At 49.3% G+C, this 23,604-nt stretch overlaps 1 protein-coding gene and 1 long non-coding RNA gene across 9 annotated transcripts in view; both read right to left on the reverse strand.

Annotated features, from left to right (window-relative positions):
- Positions 1–717: 717 nt before the first annotated feature.
- Positions 718–4,654, reverse strand: LOC103669687. The gene is made up of 2 exons (XR_570375.2): positions 1,774–4,654; positions 718–1,052 (listed from the first exon to the last, which is right to left on the reverse strand). It is a non-coding gene; the product is annotated as an uncharacterized LOC103669687 (long non-coding RNA).
- Positions 4,655–7,789: 3,135 nt separating this feature from the next.
- Positions 7,790–23,604, reverse strand: part of STAU1 (staufen double-stranded RNA binding protein 1) — a 53,535-nt gene continuing 37,720 nt past the window's right edge. For 5 of the 8 annotated variants that reach the window (XM_040638448.1, XM_040638445.1, XM_040638446.1 and 2 more), the window contains 8 exons: positions 16,802–17,032; positions 15,113–15,256; positions 13,228–13,374; positions 11,956–12,031; positions 11,441–11,760; positions 10,705–10,827; positions 9,883–9,968; positions 7,790–9,294 (listed from right to left, as the gene is read on the reverse strand). In XM_040638448.1, the coding sequence (XP_040494382.1) occupies positions 9,279–9,294; positions 9,883–9,968; positions 10,705–10,827; positions 11,441–11,760; positions 11,956–12,031; positions 13,228–13,374; positions 15,113–15,256; positions 16,802–17,032 (1,143 nt within the window). In that variant the 3' untranslated portion in view covers positions 7,790–9,278. Of the gene's footprint in view, positions 9,295–9,876; positions 9,969–10,704; positions 10,828–11,440; positions 11,761–11,955; positions 12,032–13,227; positions 13,375–15,112; positions 15,257–16,801; positions 17,033–23,604 lie in introns of those variants that run through there. The other 3 variants (XM_040638443.1, XM_008698030.2, XM_040638444.1) reach the window with 2 other exon arrangements.

Consider the following 23,604-nt stretch of genomic DNA (forward strand, 5'->3'; position numbering starts at 1 on the left):
GAGCTGGTATGCAGTGAGTTTTTGACAGGTCTTAGTGACTGACTTCCTCAGTGGTGATGCCAATTCTCTGTGGATATAAAGAGCTGGGTTCATACTTTGAGATCGGGCCAACCTGGGTTTGAGTTACTCCGCACCTGCTATGTGTGACCTTGAGTAAATGACTCAGCCTCTCCACTTCGATTTCTTCTTCTGAAAAATGAGAGTAATCACCTTCAGGACGGTTGTAAGATGTAAAAAGGCATAGTTTAAGCAGAGAACATACAGAGTAAGTACAAATAAATAAAAGCAGCTATTTGATTGTTTAGGGTGGTCTTGGAAGAGGTGCAGAACACTGCTCTATCTTACCAGTAGCGTCGTAGTTCTGGGGGAGTGGGGATGGTGGAAAGACTTTCCAGAAGAGTCCCAGCCCAGGTAAGGCACTCACCCCCCAAGGTAGTTTTAGACACAGGGGAAATGTTTCTAACTTGGAAAGTTCCTCATGAGAGTCTCCTGCTGGGCCCACAGATTCCTTCTGTTCCAGCACATCTCCCCTTTTAACAGGTTGATTTTCAAAAATAACATTTGATTATAAATGTATTTTCTTTGTTGGAAATTTGGTAAATACAGAAAAAAATTAAAAATTCATATTCCTACCTTCAGATATTTGGTTTCCCCCCCTTAAAGTTGAGATCATTTATAATTTTATATGCTTTTTGAAAAACATTTAACAATATTTACTTGGTAGATATCACCAAATTTAATTATAACTACTGTTGGAAATGATAAAATCTTGAGGTGAACATTCTTTATACGTCAGTCTGTCTCTGCTTCCTGATGGTGGAATTACTAAGCAGCCGTGCTGTGGAAAGGTTCACGCCAATCTCTACAGCACAGCCCTACCCACACTGGTCCTTTTGTCTTTCGTGTGCCGTAACCAGTTTGGGTTTAGTCCAACTGTTAGCATTTGTGGTAACGGAATGGCAGCCTTCCACCTTCTACTCTTGGAGGCAACAGCTTTCAGCTCCTGGGGCCTTTGCTTCTTCCTCATCTCCTTGACTGGCAGATCACCCACCCTGCCGTGAAAAGTAAAAATCTAGGTCACGCTTCTTGTATCCTCCTAGGTTTTTGTTTTCTCCCAGTAATGACATTGAGTCTATCTTCAATTTTGGCCACTGTTTCTTGGTTCCTCACTAGCAATGATAAGGTCACTCTGACGTGCCCGCTTTCCCTTCACTGACATGCTGTCAGAGGGGGCGCTCCGTTCGTCCCCTGGGCTTTATCTGTAGGTCTCTTTTAAAGGGGAACAAGTGAGAAACAGTACTTGAGTACTGGTTGGCCCAGATGTGTCTTTGGGGCCACCCTGGGGTATGCTTAGGGACTGCTCTTTTGTAGGGCAAAGGAGCTTCATGGGCCCGTTGAAAATAAGTTGGTCATTTCTAGTGGATTCTCTAAAAGAGCTGAGAAGCCCTGGTTAAAGCTACAGGTACACACTGCCGCTGGGTGGACACCGCCCCTCACCCACCTGCCCTTCTGTGGGCTTGCTGCGTGATAAGGTGGTAAAGGCTGTTTCTGAAATGCTCCTGTGTGGCTGGAGAAGGCAGTCATAAACTATATGACATCATTTACCTATTTCCGGGTTTCCTCCCTTCTCAATTAGACGATGAGAGAGAAAAACGTGGCAACAGGGAAGCACTGTCCACATGAAGAATGAGCCACAATAGGTAGGTCAGTGCTGCAAAAAGGAGACCATTTAATGGGGACGTGGGAGACCTAAGGAAAAAGCAGCATATTTACCTTGCACCAGAAAAAGGTCCATCTCCTTGCAAGAAGTTAGGGTCACTCCTTCTGAGTGTAGAGGGGATGTGATGACTGCCCCCAGGTAGTTGGGTTTCTGCAGCAAGCATCAGCTGAGAAGACCTCCTGATGTGTCCCAGGTGAGTCCGCGGGGCAACGGGAGGTAGAGCCCAGCATCCACCAGGTCCTGCCCCTCCGCAGAGCAGGCTCGGTGTCCTAGGAGGCTGGCGGCCCCACTGTGGAGGCCCCGAGTGGAGGGAGAGCTGCTGCCTCTGGCAGGACTGCCAATCTCAGGCTCGGAGGAGGAGGAAGTCGCTGCGGTGGTGCCTGCTGAGCATGCCCGTCAGAGGCCGCAGCACAGTGGGGGCGGCAGACCTGACCCGACTGCCCCTGGTTGTGCGTTCCAAACCCCCAGCCACGTGAACACCTCACCCTGGGCTCTGATCCTCCGCTGCACAGTCCTCCCCGGCGCCCTGAACAGGCTGCATAGGAAACTCCCTTCAGTCCCAGGGACAGACTGGCTCTGAGCTTGGACAGCAGTGTCCAGAGCCAGGGGAGAGAGTGTCCGCCACAGTGGGACCACAGGTGCCCTCCGTTTAATTCCAAGGCAGCATTTCTCAAAATGATCCGAAGCATTTGTGATGCTTTCGAAAGGAACAGCTATCATTCGTAGTTCTTTATTCTAGATTAGAAAAAAACCCACTAGCAATGTGACTGCTTAGGACAGTGGTTCTCGAAGTACCACAACGTCACCTAGGAAATTAGAAATACTAAAAATACACGTTCTTGAGTCCCAGACCTACTACACCAGAAACTCTGGAATAGGACCCAGCAACCTTTTTTTTTTTTTTTAAGATTTTTTATTTATTTATTCGACAGAGATAGGGACAGCCAGCGAGAGAGGGAACACAAGCAGGGGGAGTGGGAGAGGAAGAAGCAGGCTCCCAGCGGAGAAGCCTGATGTGGGGCTCGATCCCACAACGCCGGGATCACGCCCTGAGCCGAAGGCAGACGCTAAACCGCTGTGCCACCCAGGCGCCCCAGCCCAGCAACCTTTTAACAGCCTTCCACCACGTGAGGGGATGCTCAGTGCTTAAGCTGATGGGCAGTGATTAGGATAAAGCGAAGGAAATGTGAATCCATCGAAGAGAGACACGGACCTGGTAAAGCCGTGCGCCCTGCTGGGGAGCTGCGCTCTAGAGCTCCACGGCCTCAGAAGGCACATGTGCAGTTAACAGCTCTGGTTTTGCCCAAAGGGAGACAGAGCAAGATAGGGCCCACTAGGAGCTGCGGGCCTCAACGGACCTCTTTCAAAACACATCCACTCCCTACAGCTCCAGCGGAGACAGACACAAATTCTTGCTCTCATGGTATCTGTCACTACAGTTTTTCTTTGCAGTGGCTTGGGGCCCGCATCCCAGGGGGAAGATGTGAGAGCTGGAGAGGACAGAACAAGCAAGATTAGGACTCCACACATCCAGCACGGAATCGGGCAAAGTCCTCTCCGACGGCTGCCCTGAGTAGGTGGGCCCAGAGGGCGGACCAGGAGCGGCTGGCTTCCGCGGCTGGCGGTAAGAGCCACCGGAGGTGGGTACGAAGCCTTTCCGGCACCAGGTGCTCTGAGCAGCTACTGACATGCGTTATCTTAACGGTGTGAGAGAAGCGATTTTCTAATTTACAGATAAAGAAACTGAGGCACAGAGAGGCGAAATCACTTGAGGTCTCAGCAGAGAGGTGACGACAGGTCAGAATGGACACCCCGGCCGCTAGCTCTGCTTGTCACTAGCTCGCACAGCCGTCTAGTTCAGCACACTGCCCTGCCCGCTGGTGAAGGCCTCCAGCCAGCAACTCCGCCACATGTAAATATCTGCGCACCTACGTTACCGCGCCCTGGTCCTTCAGGAGGTGATCTCTTCACAGCCCAGAAGCCTCGTCCACAGGGTTGTTGACCCTCTACCGTGCTGCTCCCTCAGGCAGGCCCTTGGGAAAAGGCTACCTGGCCAAAGTGAGCAATGACAGTTTTTCACACCATCTCAGAGTTGGGGCTTTCAGGGCACAGACTTGCCAACAAAACCCTCTTGGCCCTAACTCCCCAAAGTCAGCCATTCAACACAGCCGGAAACCAGCATGTCGTCCTCCCCTAGGCTAGGGGAGGTCTGTACCGTTCTGGTTTCCTTAGGTGGGGTCTGGCTCACCCTCCGACCACATTTACATTGCTCTTGTCCTTGAGTCCAAGGAGCCAACCAGACAGGAGTGTCCCATTAGGGCCCAGAGAAGTTTCAGGCAAGCCCTCCCAACCCGGGCAGCACAGGTTCAGCGTACAAGACACACGGCAGCCACACAACTCCAGTGGATATTTGCACGGAATAACAAAGGCCCAAGGGGCTTCCAAACCCTAGAAAATCTCTGGCTCTTTCTTGGGGAGGCCTTTTTGGAAGCCAGAGGAAATACATGATTAAAAAGGCAGATACCACAGAAGAACACAGTCTGAATAATGACAGGATTTGGATAGGTCCTCATTCCAGAATGGGACCAACTGCTCACTAATCTACCCACGCTCCGCATTGTCCGAGGTCACAGGGAGACTCGCTGCTGCTCCTGCTGCAGCCTAAGCGGGGACATCCATGATGAGCTGAAGCTGACCAGAGCCCGAAGGCTTCTGTGGGGCGGGTGCTGGCCTCTCTGATCCTGCCTGCCTCCTGGCCCTGCTCAACTTCGTAACAGCACCGTTGCACGTGCACTGCACACCTGATCGGGAAAAGACCCAGGTGTGATGGGCTGGCTCAGTCGGTTGAGCATCTGCCTTCGGCTCAGGTCATGATCCCAGGACCCCTGGGATCAAGTCCCACATCAGGCTCCTTGCTCAGTAGGGAGCTGCTTCTCCCTCTGCCTACCACTCCCCCTGCTTGTGTTCTGACAAATAAATAAAATCTTGGGGGGGAACCCCTGTGTGAAAGGGGATGGAAAAAAAAAGAGGGTTTCAAAAAAAATTTTTTTTTAAGATTTTATTTATTAGAGCATGAGCAAGAGGGACAAGGCAGAAGGAGAGGGAGAAGTAGGCCCCCACCCCCTATTGAGCAGGGAGCCCAATGTGGGACTTGATCCCAGGACCCTGAGATCATGACCTGAGCTAAAGGCAGACACTTAACTGAGCCACCCAGGCACCCCTCAATTTACTTTTCAATTAAAAAAACCCACTAAAGACTGCATTGTCATTGCAGGCCTAGTGGGTATGTCCGTCAAAGTAGGTTTTGATGAATATCTGTGGGAACACTGTGAAGGAGATATTTTACTAGAAAGATTTTAAGTACTCTCTCCACCCAACCTGGGGACTCGAACTCCACCCCAAGATCAAGAGCCATAAGGTCTACCAACTGAGCCAGCCAGGCGCCCCCAAAGGAAATATAGTTTAAGAATTAAACTCGCAGGGGTGGGGACAGCACTTGGCCGCGTGGCCCAGTGGTTAAGTGGCCAACTCTTGACTTCAGCTCAGGGTCATGAGATCGAGCTCCGTGTCAGGCTCTGCGCTTGGCAGGGAGTCTGCTTGAAGATTCTCCCTCTGCCCCTCCATGCGTGCACGGGGCTCACTCTCTCTAAAATAAATCTTTTTAAAAAAATTAAACTTGGGCTATTAAGCACACATTAAGCAAAGCACTATAAATTTCCTAAAATATATATGATTTTTCTAATAAAATATGGATGCCATTTAAATTGCAAAGAAGTCTAATTAGAATAAGGTGCTTTCACACATTTACCGCTTCACATATTCTCTATATACCCCCCTGTATCCATTAAACACAGCACTACAAGTATATAGAGGGACGAGAAGCTCCAAGACGACCGTTGTGCTGCTTTCATGAATCGAAACCCCCTTGGCCCCCATCTCTGAATTAGCCATTGCCTCTTAGAAGAACCCACCATTTCTTTTAAAAACCTATTGAGGAAAACTGGCTAACTTCTCCCTGCCAATCCAGCAATGTTCAAGTGCTTAAAAAAAATCCATTTATGGCAAGTAAATCTGTTTTTAAGGGCACACAGACATTTAAGCCCTTAAGCCAGAGATGGTAGTGATGGAAGCTTCCAATGTTAAACTACATTCAAGCAAACAAGCTGTGCAACCCTGTCCTGGGGCTCGCTTGCCCAGGGTCCTGCTCTGAGCTCACAGCAGCTCCAGTGCGGCAGGCGGCAGCACGCTGCCTCTGGGGAACCGCGGATGCCCTTCCCAAGGGCCGCAGCAGTCGCCGGCTCCCTCTCTCACCGGACTTGGGATCCGGGCCAAGGTGGCTGTCACTAAACATTCACCCTGCAGAGCTATGCACACCAGCTCCGTGTGGGGGGGAAGGAAACCCGGTGTCAGAGAGGACACTTTTCTCTAAGAACTCTAAGTCACATTCCTGTGGCTCAAGAAGGCCTGTCAAACCAACCAACCAACCAGCCAGCTCTGGGGAGATCATCTTTACTCATTAAAATCTCCCTTTGATAAGAGGCACTATACAAAGTCAAGACCTAATGCCCACACACGCACTGGGTGACCGAGAGACGCAAGCCTGTCTGTCCCAAGGACCACAAGAGCCTCTCCCCTCTGAGGATCGAAGCACCACAAATCCTAAGACCCACAGTCTTCTCGTGGCTGACGCACAGCACCTTCGGTTATTTCAGACCTGCCTCTCAGGCGCCTTCCTGTCTCCTTTTCTGCCTGCGATGGGGAAATCAGGACCACATGGATTGTCCCCAGGGTGGAAGCACCTTGTTCTGGCTCTAAGGTTCTGTCACTCAGAGAGCATACCGGCATAAAACAGTGCAGACCTCCCGGGCAGCTCTGTCCAAGCCTGTTTAGACCAGGGCGGCGTGGGGGGGGGGGGTGCGTGCTGCAGGGAACCCTTGCAGCAGAGGGTGGCCTTCCAAGAGGCCAGACTGGTGTGAGAGTTTACACTCTATGAACGTTCAAGGACATCCTTCCAAAAAAGCCAAAGGTGCATCACCCTTGAAAACCAGCCTTTCCAAGAAACCAGAAATCCTTAGGCCATCCTTGAGATCAGGGGGAAAATGCCCCTTGCTAGAGTTTTGGCAGTCAGGGCCAAAGAGCCAACTAGAAGTCGTGATTTACTTCAAAGACTGCACCATCCTCTCCCATCGTCCTTCTGCAGCGTGGAGGTCGCCAGCGAGACACTGGGCACGAGTGGCGGGGGCAAGTGCGGAGGAGGTGGCTGCAGAGGCTGGGAGATCGGCTACAATCTCAAAATTAGGGAAGGTACTAAAACCAGGAGGGCTGTGAAGAACCCCAGGGTGCTGGCATCAGTGTAAACGCAGGGCTTCCAGATACACATACGCTAACCAGACGAACATGCGTACACACGGACACGCACGCGTGTGCACTGATACAGACCTCTCTGCTCGCCGTCTGTTCAGAAGGCCTAGAAAACACCCAAGTAGCAGTGAGTGCTCTGAGTGCCCAGACCTTGGTGGTTTCTTTGGCTTTTTTTTTTTTTTTTAAGTCATCTTTTATACCCAGCGTGGGGCTCAGACTCACAGCTCCCAGATCAAGTGTCACATGCTGTATGGACTGAGCCCAGCCAGGCGCCCCCCCCCCCACCTTGGTGTTTAGATGCTGTCGTCATTAAACGGGACCAGAGCGCCTTGGAGAAATGGCTGACTCCAGGACTGGGGAAGCGTTGACAAACGTCCTGACAATGCTGTCGTTCTGGCGGCCCCGCCCACAGGCCGGTTTGTAAGTGTGAACCATCTGTATGAGCACCTGCCACAGCTACACACCAGAAGCCACCAGCCCACTCCTCAGCCAGGCCTGACCGCAATGCCTCACCTTGACTCCTCGGAGCGCGAGAGCACCTGCCGGAAGTGTCGGGAATCTCTCCTCCTCGGGCTCATTTCTTTGGGTGACAGCGTCTAGTCTGGAGGAGAGGCACCTCCCCTCGCCTGGGTGCCCACACACCGCACTTCCACACCCTCACTCACCTCTTCCCTCACTTCTTTAGTTACTGCTCGAAAGGACCAAAAATTCATTAGTAGCTGTTTATTGATCAATGGTTTGATATAAAGTTATTTCAGGTCTTCAGAATTTTGCCCAAACAGAAGTCACAAGCATTACAAAGTTTTTTCTTTCTTCCTTAAAAAAAGGGTAGGAGGCAGGTTGGGAGGGAACCAACCTGGCAGTAGTGGCATTTGAGAATAAATTAACAAAAAAAAATTTAGTATTACCATTTATTGGTGACAAACACTAAGTTTTACTTACATTCCATGGGGAGAAAAAATTCCAGCGTAAACAATGAATCGAAGCGGTACTTAACTCGCAAGGCTACGTTGCTTTTCATCTGGACCATATGCAGGACCTTAACCGCACACACTTCTGTGCACAGTAACACAACATCAAAAGCAACACAGTTTCAGAGATAAACACGGGTCATTCTTTTCAGCCCTACATGGAGATGTAATCAACAGTACCAAGCACTCAAGGAAATCCATCTGCGGGTTTATACGTACTACGTGGAGACCACATCCTGTAGTGTAGTGAAAGCTACGTGTCTTCAAGAGCTGTATGTATATACAATTTTTTTTAATAATCTTTAAAACAAAGATGCAAGTTCATTTGTTTAAGTCCTGTTGCATTAACAAAAATAAAATAGAAAAGGAACCAAATGATCATTAAAGTTTAAAATTCCTAAATTGTCCAATTTATACAACCGTGGGAGACTTCATCGAGGACTCTGAGAAGTCCAGGACGGGTTCAGCTAAACCAGAGGGCACACGAATTTGCATCACTGAGATGGTCCTGGGTTAGTCCAATAAAGTCCAAACGTATAACCACATACACATGGATATGATCTTTGCTGATTAGATTACTGGTGGAGTCAGTCTCAGACAAGTTTCTAAACTGTGCTATGTAACTAGATACAATTGAGAAACTCTCAGATGAAAATTTATATAGTGTCATTTCAATCAAAAGAAAATAATAAAACTAAGAATATGTATCTCTTTTGGGAGAGAAAGCAGTGGTGATGGTGTGGGTGCCACGGGAGGGGGGGCCATAGCACGCTAGAACGGTTAGTTGGCGCTGAGTAGGAAGCATTTGATTTTCTCTGGTGCTTTCTGCTCTGGGGCTGGTCGAAGGCCCCTGCTCCCCGGCGTGAGTGTCCAGGGTGTGTCCCAAGGGTTTGAGTGAGCCACTCTGAGAAAGGGTCGTGCTCTGTTTCCAGTTTCCTTCACACAGCCCAAACAGCAGCGGCCACAGCTGAGCACCGAGGGGCCCAGGGCCACTTGGCAGGCCCCGCTGTGCCCCCCAGCAGCTGCCTGTGTGTGGGGACAAAACAGCACCCGCGAGTGCAGCCACGGCCGCCTCCTTGTGTTCCCGCTTTCGTCACCACTGCCGCCTCTGGTTCTTTACCCAGCACGTCTCTCAGCCCACTGGAGGTATCAGAAATTCCAAATTCTCAAAGCAGTTTTTCAGTATATATGTTGGGGTTTTACAACGGTTCGTGGCCAGAAAAGGTTCAGCACCTCCCACACCTTCAAGGAAGAAAAAAATGAAAATGATGCCAGTTTTGAAATGTAAGAAAGTTTAACCCATGTTAAAAACGAGAAGAAATCAGCAGACACTAAAGTCCACTAGCACAGGCCCCAGTTTATGACCACTGGGTTCCGGTTTTCTCCGGACAGACCGCCAAGTGAAAAAAGCAATGAGGGGAATGTGTGTGCAGTACGTGAACTCCGGGGGAAAGGAACAATGCAAGAAATACAGGATTGTATTTGCATAGAGAAACACACAGGAAAGATACAAAAGAAACTAATAAACACGTGATCTCTGAGTGGGGGCAGGGAGAGTGAGATGGGTGAGGGCTGCGTAGGGGGCAAGACTGACCACCGGGCATCTCTGAAAAATCACTGTGGGGTTTGAACACTGTGAATCTATTACCTATTCAAGTTTTTTTTTTTTTTTTTTGAAAAAGTAGAGCTCCGCCCACGACTTGGAAACCTTTCAGGGAAAGGGACAAAAAGTGATAGAGGGGAGTGTCTCTCTACTGAGCTGAGCAGAGGGTTTGAATTTAATGCAAATGAGAAACAGAACTGCCTTTCCCAGTAAATCAGCTCACTCACACAGACATTGGTCCATTTCCTGTTCTTGGCATCTCTGTACTCGGCTGGTCCAACTCAGACAGCAACTTTAAGATGTTCAGTGCAGCCTGGCAGGGAAAAAAAGAAGAGTCAGAGCACGACTGCCACCCGGGGCCACAGCACAAGATGCTGTTTGAACAAGGAGGCGAGGGCCAAAACAGGTAGTCCCACTAAGTCACACTTTCCCTTAATATTTGAACTTTCAGTGTGAAATATAAATTATCTATGTTTACCTCACTGAATCACAACTTCTGTTAATTTTATATTTTCTGCTAATATTTTTAACTTTATGGTACTAGACTACACATTCTGTATCCTGCACGGAAACAAAAACCTGTCGTGCTGCCTTGTTAGAATACATTATCTTTAAAGACGCTAATTTGGCGGATGCATTACATTCCATCAGGTGGGTATCATCCCACAGTTCGCCTAGATTAATCAGTTCCTTTTCTCAGTTTTCTCAGGTTTTTTGTACTTCTTGTTAATGGTAGTTTCGCCTGAACAAAAGACCGAAGTAAGGGGCTTTCTATAGCTGCCCGAACTTGGGCCTGTGGTCTGTTCTGGGAGGACATGAGTGGACACAGCTCGTGGAGATCCAAGTCCACCCCCCAGGTCAGCACAGGGACGGGAAGGAGTGTCAAAGCTGACGAATTCTGATAAACAATGAAAAACCAATCCAATAAACTAAGGAAGAAACCTTCAAAAATAAGAAATCTCTAAAACAACCAAAGTCTACGGGATAACCCTTTTCCTGTCTTCCCAAGGCCAGCAACAGGCAGGAGCCAGGAGCACTGGGGAACGTACCATGTCATGGCAGGACTCCACATCCTTTCCAATGCCGTGGCTGATCAGAGGTGGCTGAGAGGAGCAATTGATAAGAGATACAAATTCGTTCTTGTTGTTTTTGGGGAAGTCTTTGTATTCAACCTGAAGGGAAAAGAAAACTGAGGCCAGGTAGGGAAGCGGCGAATACGCACGGGGCCCAGCAAACAGGGAGAGGACCTCTCTTTCTCCCTGCTCTCAGCCTGACACGGCCCCACCGACTTCTGCTCGGTCAGCAAGACCATCAGAGGGGCTGCTGCTAGGGGCACCGAGGGCTGCAGGCAGCAGACCCAGGCCCCAGCTTCCAAAATCTTCCAGGAACCTAGATGTCTACCCAAAAACCCTCGTCTGGGGGGAGGAGGTACCAAACACCTGGTCTGAAAGAAGCCATGTCCTTTCCTACTAGGCAGAAACACTGAATCTATTCTTGCTGTAACTATCACTAAGATGAGAAGCTTTGTTATTATGGTTAGCTTGGGTTTTTTAAAAGTTTATTAGTGAAGGACGAGGTTATTCTGTTACCATCGAGGCTTGTCCTACACTTCCCGAACTCCCTCCACCCACCTCAGGACCACCGGGTACCACGTGCCCTCCACCCCCTTCCTCCACATAAAGACCTGGATTTAATAAAGGAGGTGCAAGGCTCATTTTCTGAGAGAAACCCAAAAAAGATGACTGCACTGAGGTCCAGACCGCGCAGCTCTGGACTAATAGTTACCTGGAATCCCTGGACTCTGGAAAGATAGTCCAACTGCTCAGAGGGTCTTGTGAGAGGTCCATGGGGTACGTGGCCTGAAGAGATGTTATTCTTTAAAATGGTCTCGGCTGTGGGCGAGGTGCCCCCATACAACAATTCACGGGCTATCATGGCAGTTACCGTGGCCTTGGCAGGATTCGGAGCTACCCTGGTGAAATCTTTGGTGTGGTGTCCTTGACTGACTCCTACGGCCTGGGCGACCTCGGGCACCATGGGAAGAATCCCAGCAGGCAGCTGCTGATGACTAAGATAAGGCAGCCTAAACTCATCCTCTTTATTGCCTAGGGAGGGACACGCAGACAGATCAACACGAGGCCACATGCGCTGCTGGGAAAGACATTTTCCAACCCGCTGGCCCTCCCTCGGGGCGCTCGACGGCACGGGGAGGACACAAGCTCAGCACTGCTCGTCATTCCAGGAACCACGCAAAGCCCAGAATCACATTCAGACCAAGACAGTATTAACATCACACTTACTAGTCCCATTTTCATCCCCAGAGCCAGGTTCAAAAAAGGTTACTTTTCTTCCATCCCCTGGTTTTTTTATTGGAGTCTTAAAGAAAAAAAAAAAAAGAAGGCGGCGGCCATGAGCGTAAATCAAACCGTTGCAAATTTAGTTCCTACTCTCTGAAACTATACAAACTCCAACCAGCATTAATCTGTGCTTTGTAACCTTTTGAAATATGAAGAGGTAATCAGCAGAGAAGCCCTAGCCCCACACCGGACCACCCGGCAGCCCCCTGCCCTCCCCCAGAGCTACCCTGCCCCCACGGCCTATCCTCGACCAGGGGAAGCTAACGATGCCCCTGAACCTGGGGCTGAACTCCGCTCGGCACTCACAGGAGGACCGGGGAACGCTTGACCAGAGAGAGCCAGGGATGCTAGACTGGTAGAGCCCAAGGTGGGGAAAGAAGCTTTTAGAAGCTAAAAGACTCTTCTGGAACTAATATCCAATTCAAGAAAAGGTGACTTTCTCAAAGATAACAAACACGGGGGAAATGTTAGGAGAGAACAATTTTGTCAAACGCGGGTCTCCTTTCCGAGAAGGTAAATGTTACGAATCCTCTACCAGATTTTGGAACGAAAAACTCAAAAACCAAGTCCAGGCTCTGTGCCGACGTCTGATCGCCGTCCCGGCCCGCTGCCGGCACGGCTGGCACAGGGAGGGGCTCCATCCCGGGATCGCTCAGGGGCAACAAGCTCAGTCAAGAACTTGCTTGAGGGTACTCTTACCAATCTTGGCAGAACATTTTTATCTAGTGTTCAATTTATAAAGAAAAAAAGAGTCCTGAATCTAAACTACGAGTTCTGTTCCATAAATCACACTCTGTCGGTGTCCCAGAAAACCCAAAGCCTGTTCCCCAACTCGCAGACGCCTGAGGCTGGCGGGCCTCACTGTGAGAGCACAAGGACAGAACCAGACACGTTCATCTGCAGCCCCGTCGCCCATCCTCCTCCAAGGGGAAAGGAGCGAGCTGCCCTCCAGTAAAGCGTCCCCGACCACAAAGATATGGAAACAAGAACGACTTAACCCAGAGCCACGCTCGGAGCCACGGACATGCAACTCCCCTTCTGACCACATTATAATGCTCCAAACGGATAGGACGCCGCTCAGCAGGGCTGTTCTCCTGCCAGGAGGATGAAGCCTCGCCCTGAAGCTTGGCCCTGCAGGTTGCCAGAGTCCCCTAGATGAGGCGAGGACGTCATCTTGCCATTAGACAGCAAGGACACAGAGCCCCGAGCAGTCACCTTCTCCTCTGATTTGAGGGCTGGTTTGGTGGGCTGAGCCTGTGGGACTTTGAAACCAAGGATCTCCAGCATGTTCTCAGCGGCGTTGCGTTTGGCCACCTTCTTATTGGTGCCTGTTCCTTCTGCGGTATGGTTTCCCACCTTCACCTGCATGAAGACGAAGTCAGGACTCAGAGCAGTGCTCACACCTTTAGAGTAAAGACTGGTCAGGCAGCGGCGTGCGGGCACAGGAACCCAACAGTGGCCAGAAGCTTCCCAGGGGCGCCCGCGGAGGCCGCCACAGATGCGCGGCACCTTGGAGCGCTGCGGTCTGCCGCGACATCACAGAAGCTCAGCAGCACTCTGACAGACCGCCGTGAGGCGTTCTAAAAGCTCCTCGCTTCCTAAGGGGATGCCACCCGACGCGCATCTGTGCTACCGAGCTTCCTCGCGCGCTGCCCGGCCCGGGACCCCAGGAAACCTGCGGGCACCTGGCGGCGGCACGCGCGCCTCCGGGGCTTTGGCTGTCTCTCTAGACCTACGAGAGGGAGGAAAGGCTGATGCGGACGCGTGGCTGCAAACGAAGCTGGCGAGCGCGCCGGGTCCACAGCAGGGCCCCAGAGCCGCACCAGAAACGGGAGCCTTCGTCCCATCTTTGAAGACGATCCGATTCAACAAAGTCACTCACTGTTCACAAATGAAGTTCTAACATGTCTTTGTGTTTTACTTTCATCTCGTTTACGTAAACAAAAGCACCAAGTGGCTCTCCGACAAACCACGCTCCTCTGCCGACAGCACGTGCGCCTGCCGGCCAGAACCGCGCGGTCGGCGTTTGTGCGCACGGCCCTCACGCTGTCGGCGACAGCTACACTGACGTGCCAGACAGAAGGCGACAGCAAAGAACGTTATGTATTTTATATATTATTTGTCAACTGTGTGCTACCCATCCTGTCGGCGACAGTTGTACGGTACCCAACCTGTAGTTTACGTGCGTAACACGTCTACACACACACACCCCGCCCCTTCCCGCCAGCCACTCCCCCTCAGAGAGAGCTGAATGTCACACATATTCCAGCACACACCACTGCTTACAGTCCTCTTCCAACCAGACCAAAAGCCCCATGTCACAGAACTGAGATTCAAGGAACCCTTCCCCGGCCTGTGAAGAGGGCTCTGGGGGTGAGTCCTGGCCTTGCCATCTACCAGCTTTGATTCTGGCCAAATTACTCTCAGCACGCTGCCATCTTCCTTTGTAGCCCGGAAGGACCATGACCCTTCCTGCCTTCTGACTGGGTAGGGGGAACACACCGGGCTAAGTAATGGTGCTTCCAAAGTCATAAACTGCTACACGAGAGTTAAGTATTGGGTTTTTCATCAGAAAACACCATTAAATTCAAATCACAACGTAGGCTGCCCATATGAGTAACTGTTTCATAAATACAGGGAAACCATTCTGCACTAATCCAAAGTGTAATCCCAATCTACGGAGGACCAATCCTAGACTCCAGATTCTACAGACGGATTAGGAGAAACAGTAACAGATCCTTTGATAGAACCTACAAAATTTACCTTCTGAAAAGAACAATACAAACCTTCAAGGAGATGTAATGATGAGAAATGTTCACCCGCAACCCCACTGCCCTAGCACTCACGACCTGGAGCATGCGTCTGCGCTACCTGCAGATTCAGCAGCCCGGGGGATGTGCACACAAGTACACGTTTTAAGGCATCAAATTACTACAAGCAATATGGTCTTAATACTGCTAATGTCTGACGGCAGGGAGCGGGGCCCACCGGGCCAGGGCACTGGACCTGGTCTCCTCGGGACAGCATGCAGCGCCCGGACCCTGTCTGGCCACGAGGGGGGCGTGGTCACAGAAGGGCCGCCCACCGCGCGCGGACCTACCTGCATCACAAACTCTCTGCGCCGCGGGAGGCCTCGCTCTGTGAGCAGCAGGTACTCTGGCTCCTTCTCCTTTTTCGCCTGCTGGATCTGGGCCAGTCTGCTAATCGGGTTCATCCCCTGGCTGCAGTCTGTGCTGCCCTGTAGCTGAGAACGATGAATGCAGAAACCGTGGGCCACGTGAGCCACAGAAAGGACCTCCCCAATTCAGAGATCAGGACACGACACAACCTTACTCTTATGTTGATCTAAGTGCCCAGAATTAATCAGATCTTTCTTAAACCTTCTTAAAATTAAGAGATGCTTAAATGATTTCCTAGGACTGCTCTGAGGTGACTTTAAAAGGTCTTCATGGCAAACCAATATCAATATCCCACTATGGGCAGGCGAGCAACCCCGAAAGGTCTGCTTTTTAACAATAAATTTCAGCTTGACAATGAAGAGAGAAAAAAATACAGAACACTATTCCTAAAATTCCCCCAAAAGTCTGTGTTTTAAAACTGGTCCCCAGATTTCTTAACAAGGACTCAAAATCCAGAAACTATTTTTTAAAAAACCACACACAAAACATAAACCCTCAAGCTGACACCATGTGGAAAGAACCTAAGAATCCCTTGGTTCCTTCCCAGTGGCCACCTTCAGCACCAAGGGACCCGTGGCCCCCGACTCATGTGGGGTGGTTTCTGGGATCTGCTGAGAGCAAAAGGGAGCTGCCGCGGGACAGAGCGCGCTCACCCCGGGCACGGGGTCCTGACAAGGCGGGAAACTGCAGCTAGCCCTCGAACAACAGGGTCTGAACTGTGCACGTCCACCTAGAAGTGGATTTTTTTGGTAACTACGCTATGGTATATTTTCTCCTCCTTATGACTTCCTTAATAATGTTCACTTTCCTCCAGATTACTGTGCAAATACAGCATTTAATACACGCACATATAACACAATGTATAATATATATAACGGATTAATTGACTGTTTATGTTATTGGTAAAGCTTCTGGTCAGCAGTGGGCCATCAGTGGTTAAGTGTTCGGGGAGCCGAAAGTTAAATCCAGGCTTCCCATCGTGGGGTTGGGTTGGGGGTGTCAGCAACCCTAACCCCCGTGCTGTTCAAGGGTCAAAACTGTGTATTGACAATCATAATAGAACAGACTCTAGTATTCCTCAATATGCCCAAATGGACTCCTGTCCCTTCTCTGGGTGGGGGAACAAGGGGCTAGCATAATTTTTGACAGTCCATTGACATGGCTTAAAAAATTCTAAAGAATAAGGAGGTGTTGGGTGAAATGTCTCACTCCTACACCTGCCCCCAGACGTCTTTCCTCCCACAAATCTGCTTCACACTCGCACCAGTGCAGTGGTGAATGAGATGGAGGAAGGACACTTCAGCCATTCTCTCTGCAGAAGGGCGCTGCAGGTGCACACAGCTCTCGTGATCACCCCTCACCCACGATGTGTGCGCACAGCTGCAGGTGCCTCTGCCGATCCCCCTTGGTGTCCACATCATTGCCTAACTGGGGGCTCCAGGGAGGAACTACACAAGGTGGCCCCCACACCAGGCCCGGCAGGTGGCACGTCAGCACCGATCATCCCGTCACTAGGGTCAGCAACCTAGTAAACCTTTTAACGTTCCCTCCACCCCCACCAGTTGTCTACAGGCAATGGAAATACCCTCCTCGATCGAGAAGGTTCTTACCCTGACTATGGATTTTGTTTTCTTTTTGATTCTGGGCTTCACTCGCTCAACTGTAGGCAGGGGTGGTAGCTTCTTCAGCTCCTCGAGGACAGCAATAGCAGCATTTTTCTTTGAGATCTTCTTGCTCTTCCCTTCACCTTCCCCCACAAACTCCCCAACTGACACCCGGGTCACAAAGCTCTTCATATGGGGGGGGCCACTCTCCCGGGCAACCTGTTTCAGAGGGAAAGACTGAGTGAAAGCGTGACAGACACTTACTGCCAGCGGCAGGACACACTGCTTAGCACACGACCTCCCAGGAACCACAGGGAAGAGGGAGGTATGGACAAGACCTGATCAATGCAGGCAGCGTAAAGGTCAGCAAAAGTAAACAGTGATAATCCTGAATGCTCTTCTTCCCTTATTTCTCAGACTTGTTAATGTTCTTGGGTCTGGTCAGTCCCCCACACAGTTAGCATGGAATAAAGAGGGAAACGAGTTCTGCTCCCACCCTCCTAGCAGAACTGCTCCTGTCTCCCCAGGGTCACAGAGCGTCCTGAGTTTGGGTTATCCATAGCAAACGGCAGAAAGGAAGCTGTTCCAGTGAAGTCCAGAAATAATTGCAACACAAAGAGTTCAAGTTTAGTATTTGCTCTGAGCCTCCAGCCAAGCCTGAGCTTATGAAACACTGGTTGCTATGAAGCTATAAGAATGAGAAATTTCTAAGCACTGACAGTGATTTCCAATACACGCTAAGTTAAAAAAAGCAAACTGAAAAAGAGTTTGTACAGTACCCTAACTTTTGTGTTAAAAGAAAGATTTATATATACCCATACATTACACACATGTGTGTGTTTATATGCTTATTTTTGCAAAAAGAAACACAGGATGGATAAAGCAGAAACCGAGAGAATTAGTTCCCTACAGCATGTGGGAGGGACTGGGGAGAGCAGGGACAGGATGACACTTCTGAATGTATCTTTTTGTACAGTTTTGACTTCTAGAAGCATTTAGTGTTTTATATATTAAAAATACAGAAAGTCAACAAAGATGGGAGAAAAACACTAAAACTGAATATGAACAGAAACCTAAGTAAAGTTCTTAATGGATCACACAGAAGGAAAATAAAAATTGAACCCAACTTAGTTTAGCTAAGACACTCTTGAAAAGAACAACTAAGAGGACTCACACTACCAAATTTCAAGACTTCCTATAAAGTTATATCAACAATGTCCTCATGGGATTCTTTAAAGGCAAACAAAGAGATCAATAAATCAGAACAGAATGCAGAAACAGACCTGCACACATTTGGTCTAGTGATTTCTGGCAAACATACCAAAGCACATCAAAAGGCTTTTTTAATTTTTTTTTATTTTTTATTTTTATTTATTTTTTAAAGATTTTATTTATTTATTTAACAGAGATAGAGACAGCCAGCGAGAGAGGGAACACAGCAGGGGGAGTGGGAGAGGAAGAAGCAGGCTCATAGTGGAGGAGCCTGATGTGGGGCTCGATCCCATAACGCCGGGATCACGCCCTAAGCTGAAGGCAGACGCTTAACCGCTGTGCCACCCAGGCGCTCCAAAAGGCTTTTTTTTTTTTAATCAAGTCTTAAAAAAAAAAAAAAAAGCAACTAGATACCTACGTGGAAGAAAAGCTGAACCACAGTCTCAAACTCCACCACAAACAACAGGTAACTGGAGCCAGAACCCAGACCTAAATGTGAAAGCTAAAACTCTAACGCTCTCAGAAGAACACACAGGAGTGGGGCGCCTGGGTGGCTCAGTTGGTTAAGCCACTGTCTTCAGCTCAGGTCATGATCCTGGAGTCCCAGGATCAAGTCCCGCATCAGGCTCCCTGCTGAGCAGGGAATCTGCTTCCCCCTCTGACCCTCTCCCCTCTTATACGCTCTCGCAAGCGAGCTCTCTCTCTCTCAGACCCGGAGCATGCAGTTGGCAAAGAGCTCTTGAAAACACAAGGTACCAGCCATAAAGAAAACAAAATTGGAGCTCCTCGAAATTAAAAATTGCTCTCATCAAAAGACAACATGTAGAAAATACAGGGAGTCCACAGAATGGGGGGAGAATATTCGCAATATATGTATCTGAGGGTTTATATCCAGAATACTGAAAGAACCCCTGTAAGTCAACTACCCAATTAAAAAAAAGACTTGAACAGGTACTTTACCAAACAAGATCTCTAAATGGCCAATAAGCATATGAAAAAATGATAACTTGTGATCAAGGAAATGCAAATTGAAACCACAATGAAATACTGCAATATACACAATACCCCAAAATGGCTAAAAGTAAAACAACTGACAGTATCAAGTGTTGACAAGGATGTGGAACAACTGGTCAGAGTATTAGCTAGTACAATCACTTTGGGAAACAGCTTGACATTTTTTTTTTTTTTTAAGATTTTATTTATTTGAGAGAGAGCGAGAGCGCGCAAGCACACACGCATGTGCAGTGGGGAGAAGCAGAGGGAGACGCAGACTCCCCGCTAAGCAGGGAGCCTGATGTGGGACTTGATCCCACAACCCTGATCATGACCTGAGTGGAAGGCAGACGCTTAACTGACTGAGCCACTCAGGCACCCCCAGCGTGACAATTTTTATTAAACACCTACCCTTGACTTGGCAATTCTGGGTATATGTGTAACACAAGGAGCCTTAGCAGCTTTATTCATAAAAGTTTCCAAAGTGGAAACAACTCACATGTCCATCAACAGGACAATGGATAAAGCACAGCTTCACATTCACACACTGGAATACCACGCAGCACTTAGCTACTGCCGTACAGGATGAGACGTTGAGGATGAGAGACCTGACACCGAACAATCCACATTACATCATTCCATTTACATGAAGTCTAAGAACAAAGAACATGAAGCGACAGTGATTTCAGAAAAGTTTCTTCTGGTCAGGTGTTAGCTTGAAAGGGGCCCAGGCACTGCTGGCGATTTATGGGAACGCTCTAGATCTGGATCTGGGTGGGGAGCCACGGGCTTGTACGGGCTGTGCCCTGAAGACATGCACCTTCTCCTGCGCAGGAAGCACATCTCGACAGACGGACAGCAGGAGGTCTAAGCAGGGAATCAGGAACGGAGAGGAAGACCCTTGTGAGGCTAGATTGAAATCAGAGGTATAAACTGATATTTTGAAAATACAGGTATTTTCCAGGGCTTCCTGCCTACAAGGCCTAGAAGCAGTGAGCCTCCTTCCAGCAGCACCAAGCATGCCTGGCGGCCCGGCCCCCACATGCTGCTCTCCGTGCGGGGGATCCGGCTCCTTGCCGCACCGGCTAAGGCCATTTCTGTGAGATTCCCATTTCTCCTGGGGCCAAAACACGAGCAGGGAAAGGTCAAAGGAGGGCTAAACCATCTCCCTGCACGACCTTCCATTTCATTGAAAGAAGTTCACTCAAAAGCTGAAGAGGGGCGGTGAGAAGCGAGCGAGCAGGGTACTGAGCACAGACAGAGGAGGACAAAAAACACCTCACGGCACACAGAGAACCCGGCACTCAAAATGAACCACAGAGCTTCTAGAAGGAAAGAGAAGGAAGGAAGAGAATGACCTTACGGGGGACAAAGGTGTCTTAGGTTACATACAACCACCACGAAACATAAGAGAAAAAGTAGGCTCATTCAACCTCACTAAAAGCCTCTCTGCTCTCTGGAAGATGCTATGCAAAAAATGAAAAGACAAGCCACACACTGGGAGAAAGTATTTAGAAAATACGTATCTGGTAAAAGCACTGTATTCAGAATATATACATAACCCTCGAAACTCAGTAATAAAACAACCCAGTAACAAAACTGACCGAAGCTGTGAACAGACCGGCGCCCAAGACGCGGCGCGGGGCTGAGGCTGAGGCGGGGCAGAAAAGGCGCTCGGGCGCATGCGCAGGGCATGAGGGGCGGCCGCAGCGCAGAGCGCGCGATCTCAGTGCTTGAGCTCGAGCCCCAGGTCGGGCTCCCTGCTCAGTGGGGAGTCTGCTTCTCCCTCTGCCCCCCCCCACACTTGTGCGCCCTCTGTCAGATAAAATCTTTTTTTTTTTTTTAAGATTTTATTTATTTGACAGAGAGAGAGGCAGCCAGCGAGAGAGGGAACACAAGCAGGGGAGTGGGAGAGGAAGAAGCAGGCTCCTAGCGGAGGAGCCTGATGTGGGGCTCGATTCCAGGACTCCGGGATCACGCCCTGAGCCGAAGGCAGAAGCTCAATGACTGCGCCACCCAGGCGCCTGGGTTGTGGGCTTCAGCCAGCGAGAGAGGGAACACAAGCAGGGGAGTGGGAGAGGAAGAAGCAGGCTCCTAGCGGAGGAGCCTGATGTGGGGCTCGATTCCAGGACTCCGGGATCACGCCCTGAGCCGAAGGCAGAAGCTCAATGACTGCGCCACCCAGGCGCCCCAGATAAATAAAACCTTTATAAAAAAAAAAAAAAAGACCGGAACTACCGCTCGGGACAACATGGACACCTCAACACTCGCGTGACGTTGAGTTCAAGCAGCCGGACTAAAGGCTATAAACTCGAATTCCATTTCTGTAACGTTCTGAAAAGAGAAAAACCGTAGGGGTGGAAATCGGCTCAGTGGTTGCCTGAGGCTGAGGATGGAGGAAAAGGACTGGCTGCAAAGGGCCTCAGGGCAACTTTATGGGGTTAGAGAAGTTTTAGGTCTTGACTGCAGTGGTGGTTCCACAACTGTATACATTCATCAAAACATATCAAATCACAGACCTGGATAGGGTGGATTTTACTTTATATAAGTTATGCCTCAAAAAAAACTACCACCCCCTTCCAAAACCACCCCCACAGGGGGATATCAAAGGACACGGGAGCCAGCTGCATGGCGATCTGAACATCAAAATGAATGACCGTAATAATGAACCATGGCTCTTTTTCTTGCTTTCTTTTTTTTTTTTTTAATGTAAGCTCTACACCTAATATGGGGCTTGAACTCATGACCCCAAGATCAAGAGTCACACTGCTCCACCGACTACGCCAGCCAGGCGCCCCCCCAGTAACTGACAACAATAATGAAGGGACACCTGGAATAAAAAAGCAGCTGTGGACCTATGCTAAATAAAAATCTGTGTCCGGAGGTGGGGTGTTTCCTGGGGAGGGGCAGCTCGGGAAGGCAGAAAACCCACCACGGCAGTGACTGATGCTGGGGAGGACCATCAGTGACTAGGAGAATCACTGCGGAAACCTCTTAGGGCATAACCTTCACCCATCTCCGTGCAGGGTATGGGTTCATCATACAGAGAAAGAAAGTCTCCTTAAGGTGAAGCTGGTTTACAGACCAAGGAAACCAAGGTCACGGCCACAGGAAAAATGGCCTCATGTGAGGCTCCGAAGAGCCAACACCACTTCTGTGGTGTCCTGAGGGGAAAATGCATGATCTGAAACTAATCATGAGGAAACAATCAGACCAAACTGAGGGCCATTCTACAAAGTACCTTTTAAAAAATGTCAAGAGGCTGCGAACTGTTAACAGACAAAAGGAGAGCGGCTTCTGCGGGTGTGACCCTGTGCTGCCGCCAGAACGATACACACCAGAAAGGACAGGGGAGGGCCGGACGGCAAAATGTGAATCTAGGCTGTACGTTACATAAGAACTGGGGAGGCTCAGCTTCCTGTATTCGATCATTAGATTGTGCTTATTTAAGATCATGTCCTGTCCTTAAACGATACATGCTGAAATATTAGGAATACTGATACTTGCCACTTAGTCTCAAATGACCAAGCAAGAGTAAGAAGAGACAGAAAATAACATGTACGTTCACAGAGAGAAAAAGCAAATGTAAAATGTTAATCACTAAGTACATCCCAGTGAAGGAGAAATTCATGTCCTATTCTTCCAACTTTTCCACAGGTTTTAAATTTTTAAAAATAAAATATTCAAAAAATGGCTAGAAAAACCAAATGAGCCCCAGAACAGCAGTGCTGTGCTCCCCAGGTGAGAACCAGCAGCCCCTCGGAGAGCGGCCTTCACTGCCCCCCAGAGGAAGAGGTCGGCTGGGAGGGCCCAGCTGACTCGGGCCCCCGCACACGGACTGCGGGGCTCCCAGGTGCCCCTCACACACCACCTCCCACCCTGACAGCCTGCTCTCCGAACACTCAGCCCCACCCGGCCTCTCGGATATGATTCCATCACCTACTCACATCAAGAGCCCACAGATCTAAACGTGGAGGCCCACCCACGATGGATTTAGTGCAAGGTCACTTAGAGGTCACAACTGCCTCCCAGTGACTTTATCCGCACCATCACGCTTTTTAACTAAAACTATGTATTTTATCCAGTCAAGCTATATACATTTTTTTTCAGAAGAACCATAGGAAAGGCTCCTGCCTTCTCCTATTAAACACTTCTCACCCAGATTTCTATGTGACAGATTTTACTATAAAAAACAGTAAAAAAAATAACTTCCATTCATTTATTCAACAAACATTTCCTGAGCATCCAGTATGTGCCAGGTGATCTTCCAGGTGCAAGTGACAGAACTGTGGGGGAAAAAATGAAAGCCCTTGTTCCAGCTAATAATGGAAGTAACAGGACCCTTTGACAGATGAGCTATTTAACGTAAGTACTCACATTAACTCAACGCCCCCACCAACGCAGAACTGGAATGTCTTAAATGATTAACTTAAAGATATTCACCCACCAGAGGGCACTCCCAAAACTTCCTTCAGGTGACCAGCTATGTGTTACATATTCCTGAACACAAGCTTGAAACCTAAATCTGAAATCTAAACAAAGGGGAAGTGGGACCGAAGCAATCTGGTCCCCAAATCCCACAGAGCAAAAACAAAATGGCATTC

This window comes from Ursus maritimus, unplaced genomic scaffold (assembly GCF_017311325.1).
Source record: "Ursus maritimus isolate PB19 unplaced genomic scaffold, ASM1731132v1 scaffold_22, whole genome shotgun sequence".
NCBI classification, from domain to species: Eukaryota; Metazoa; Chordata; class Mammalia; order Carnivora; family Ursidae; genus Ursus; species Ursus maritimus.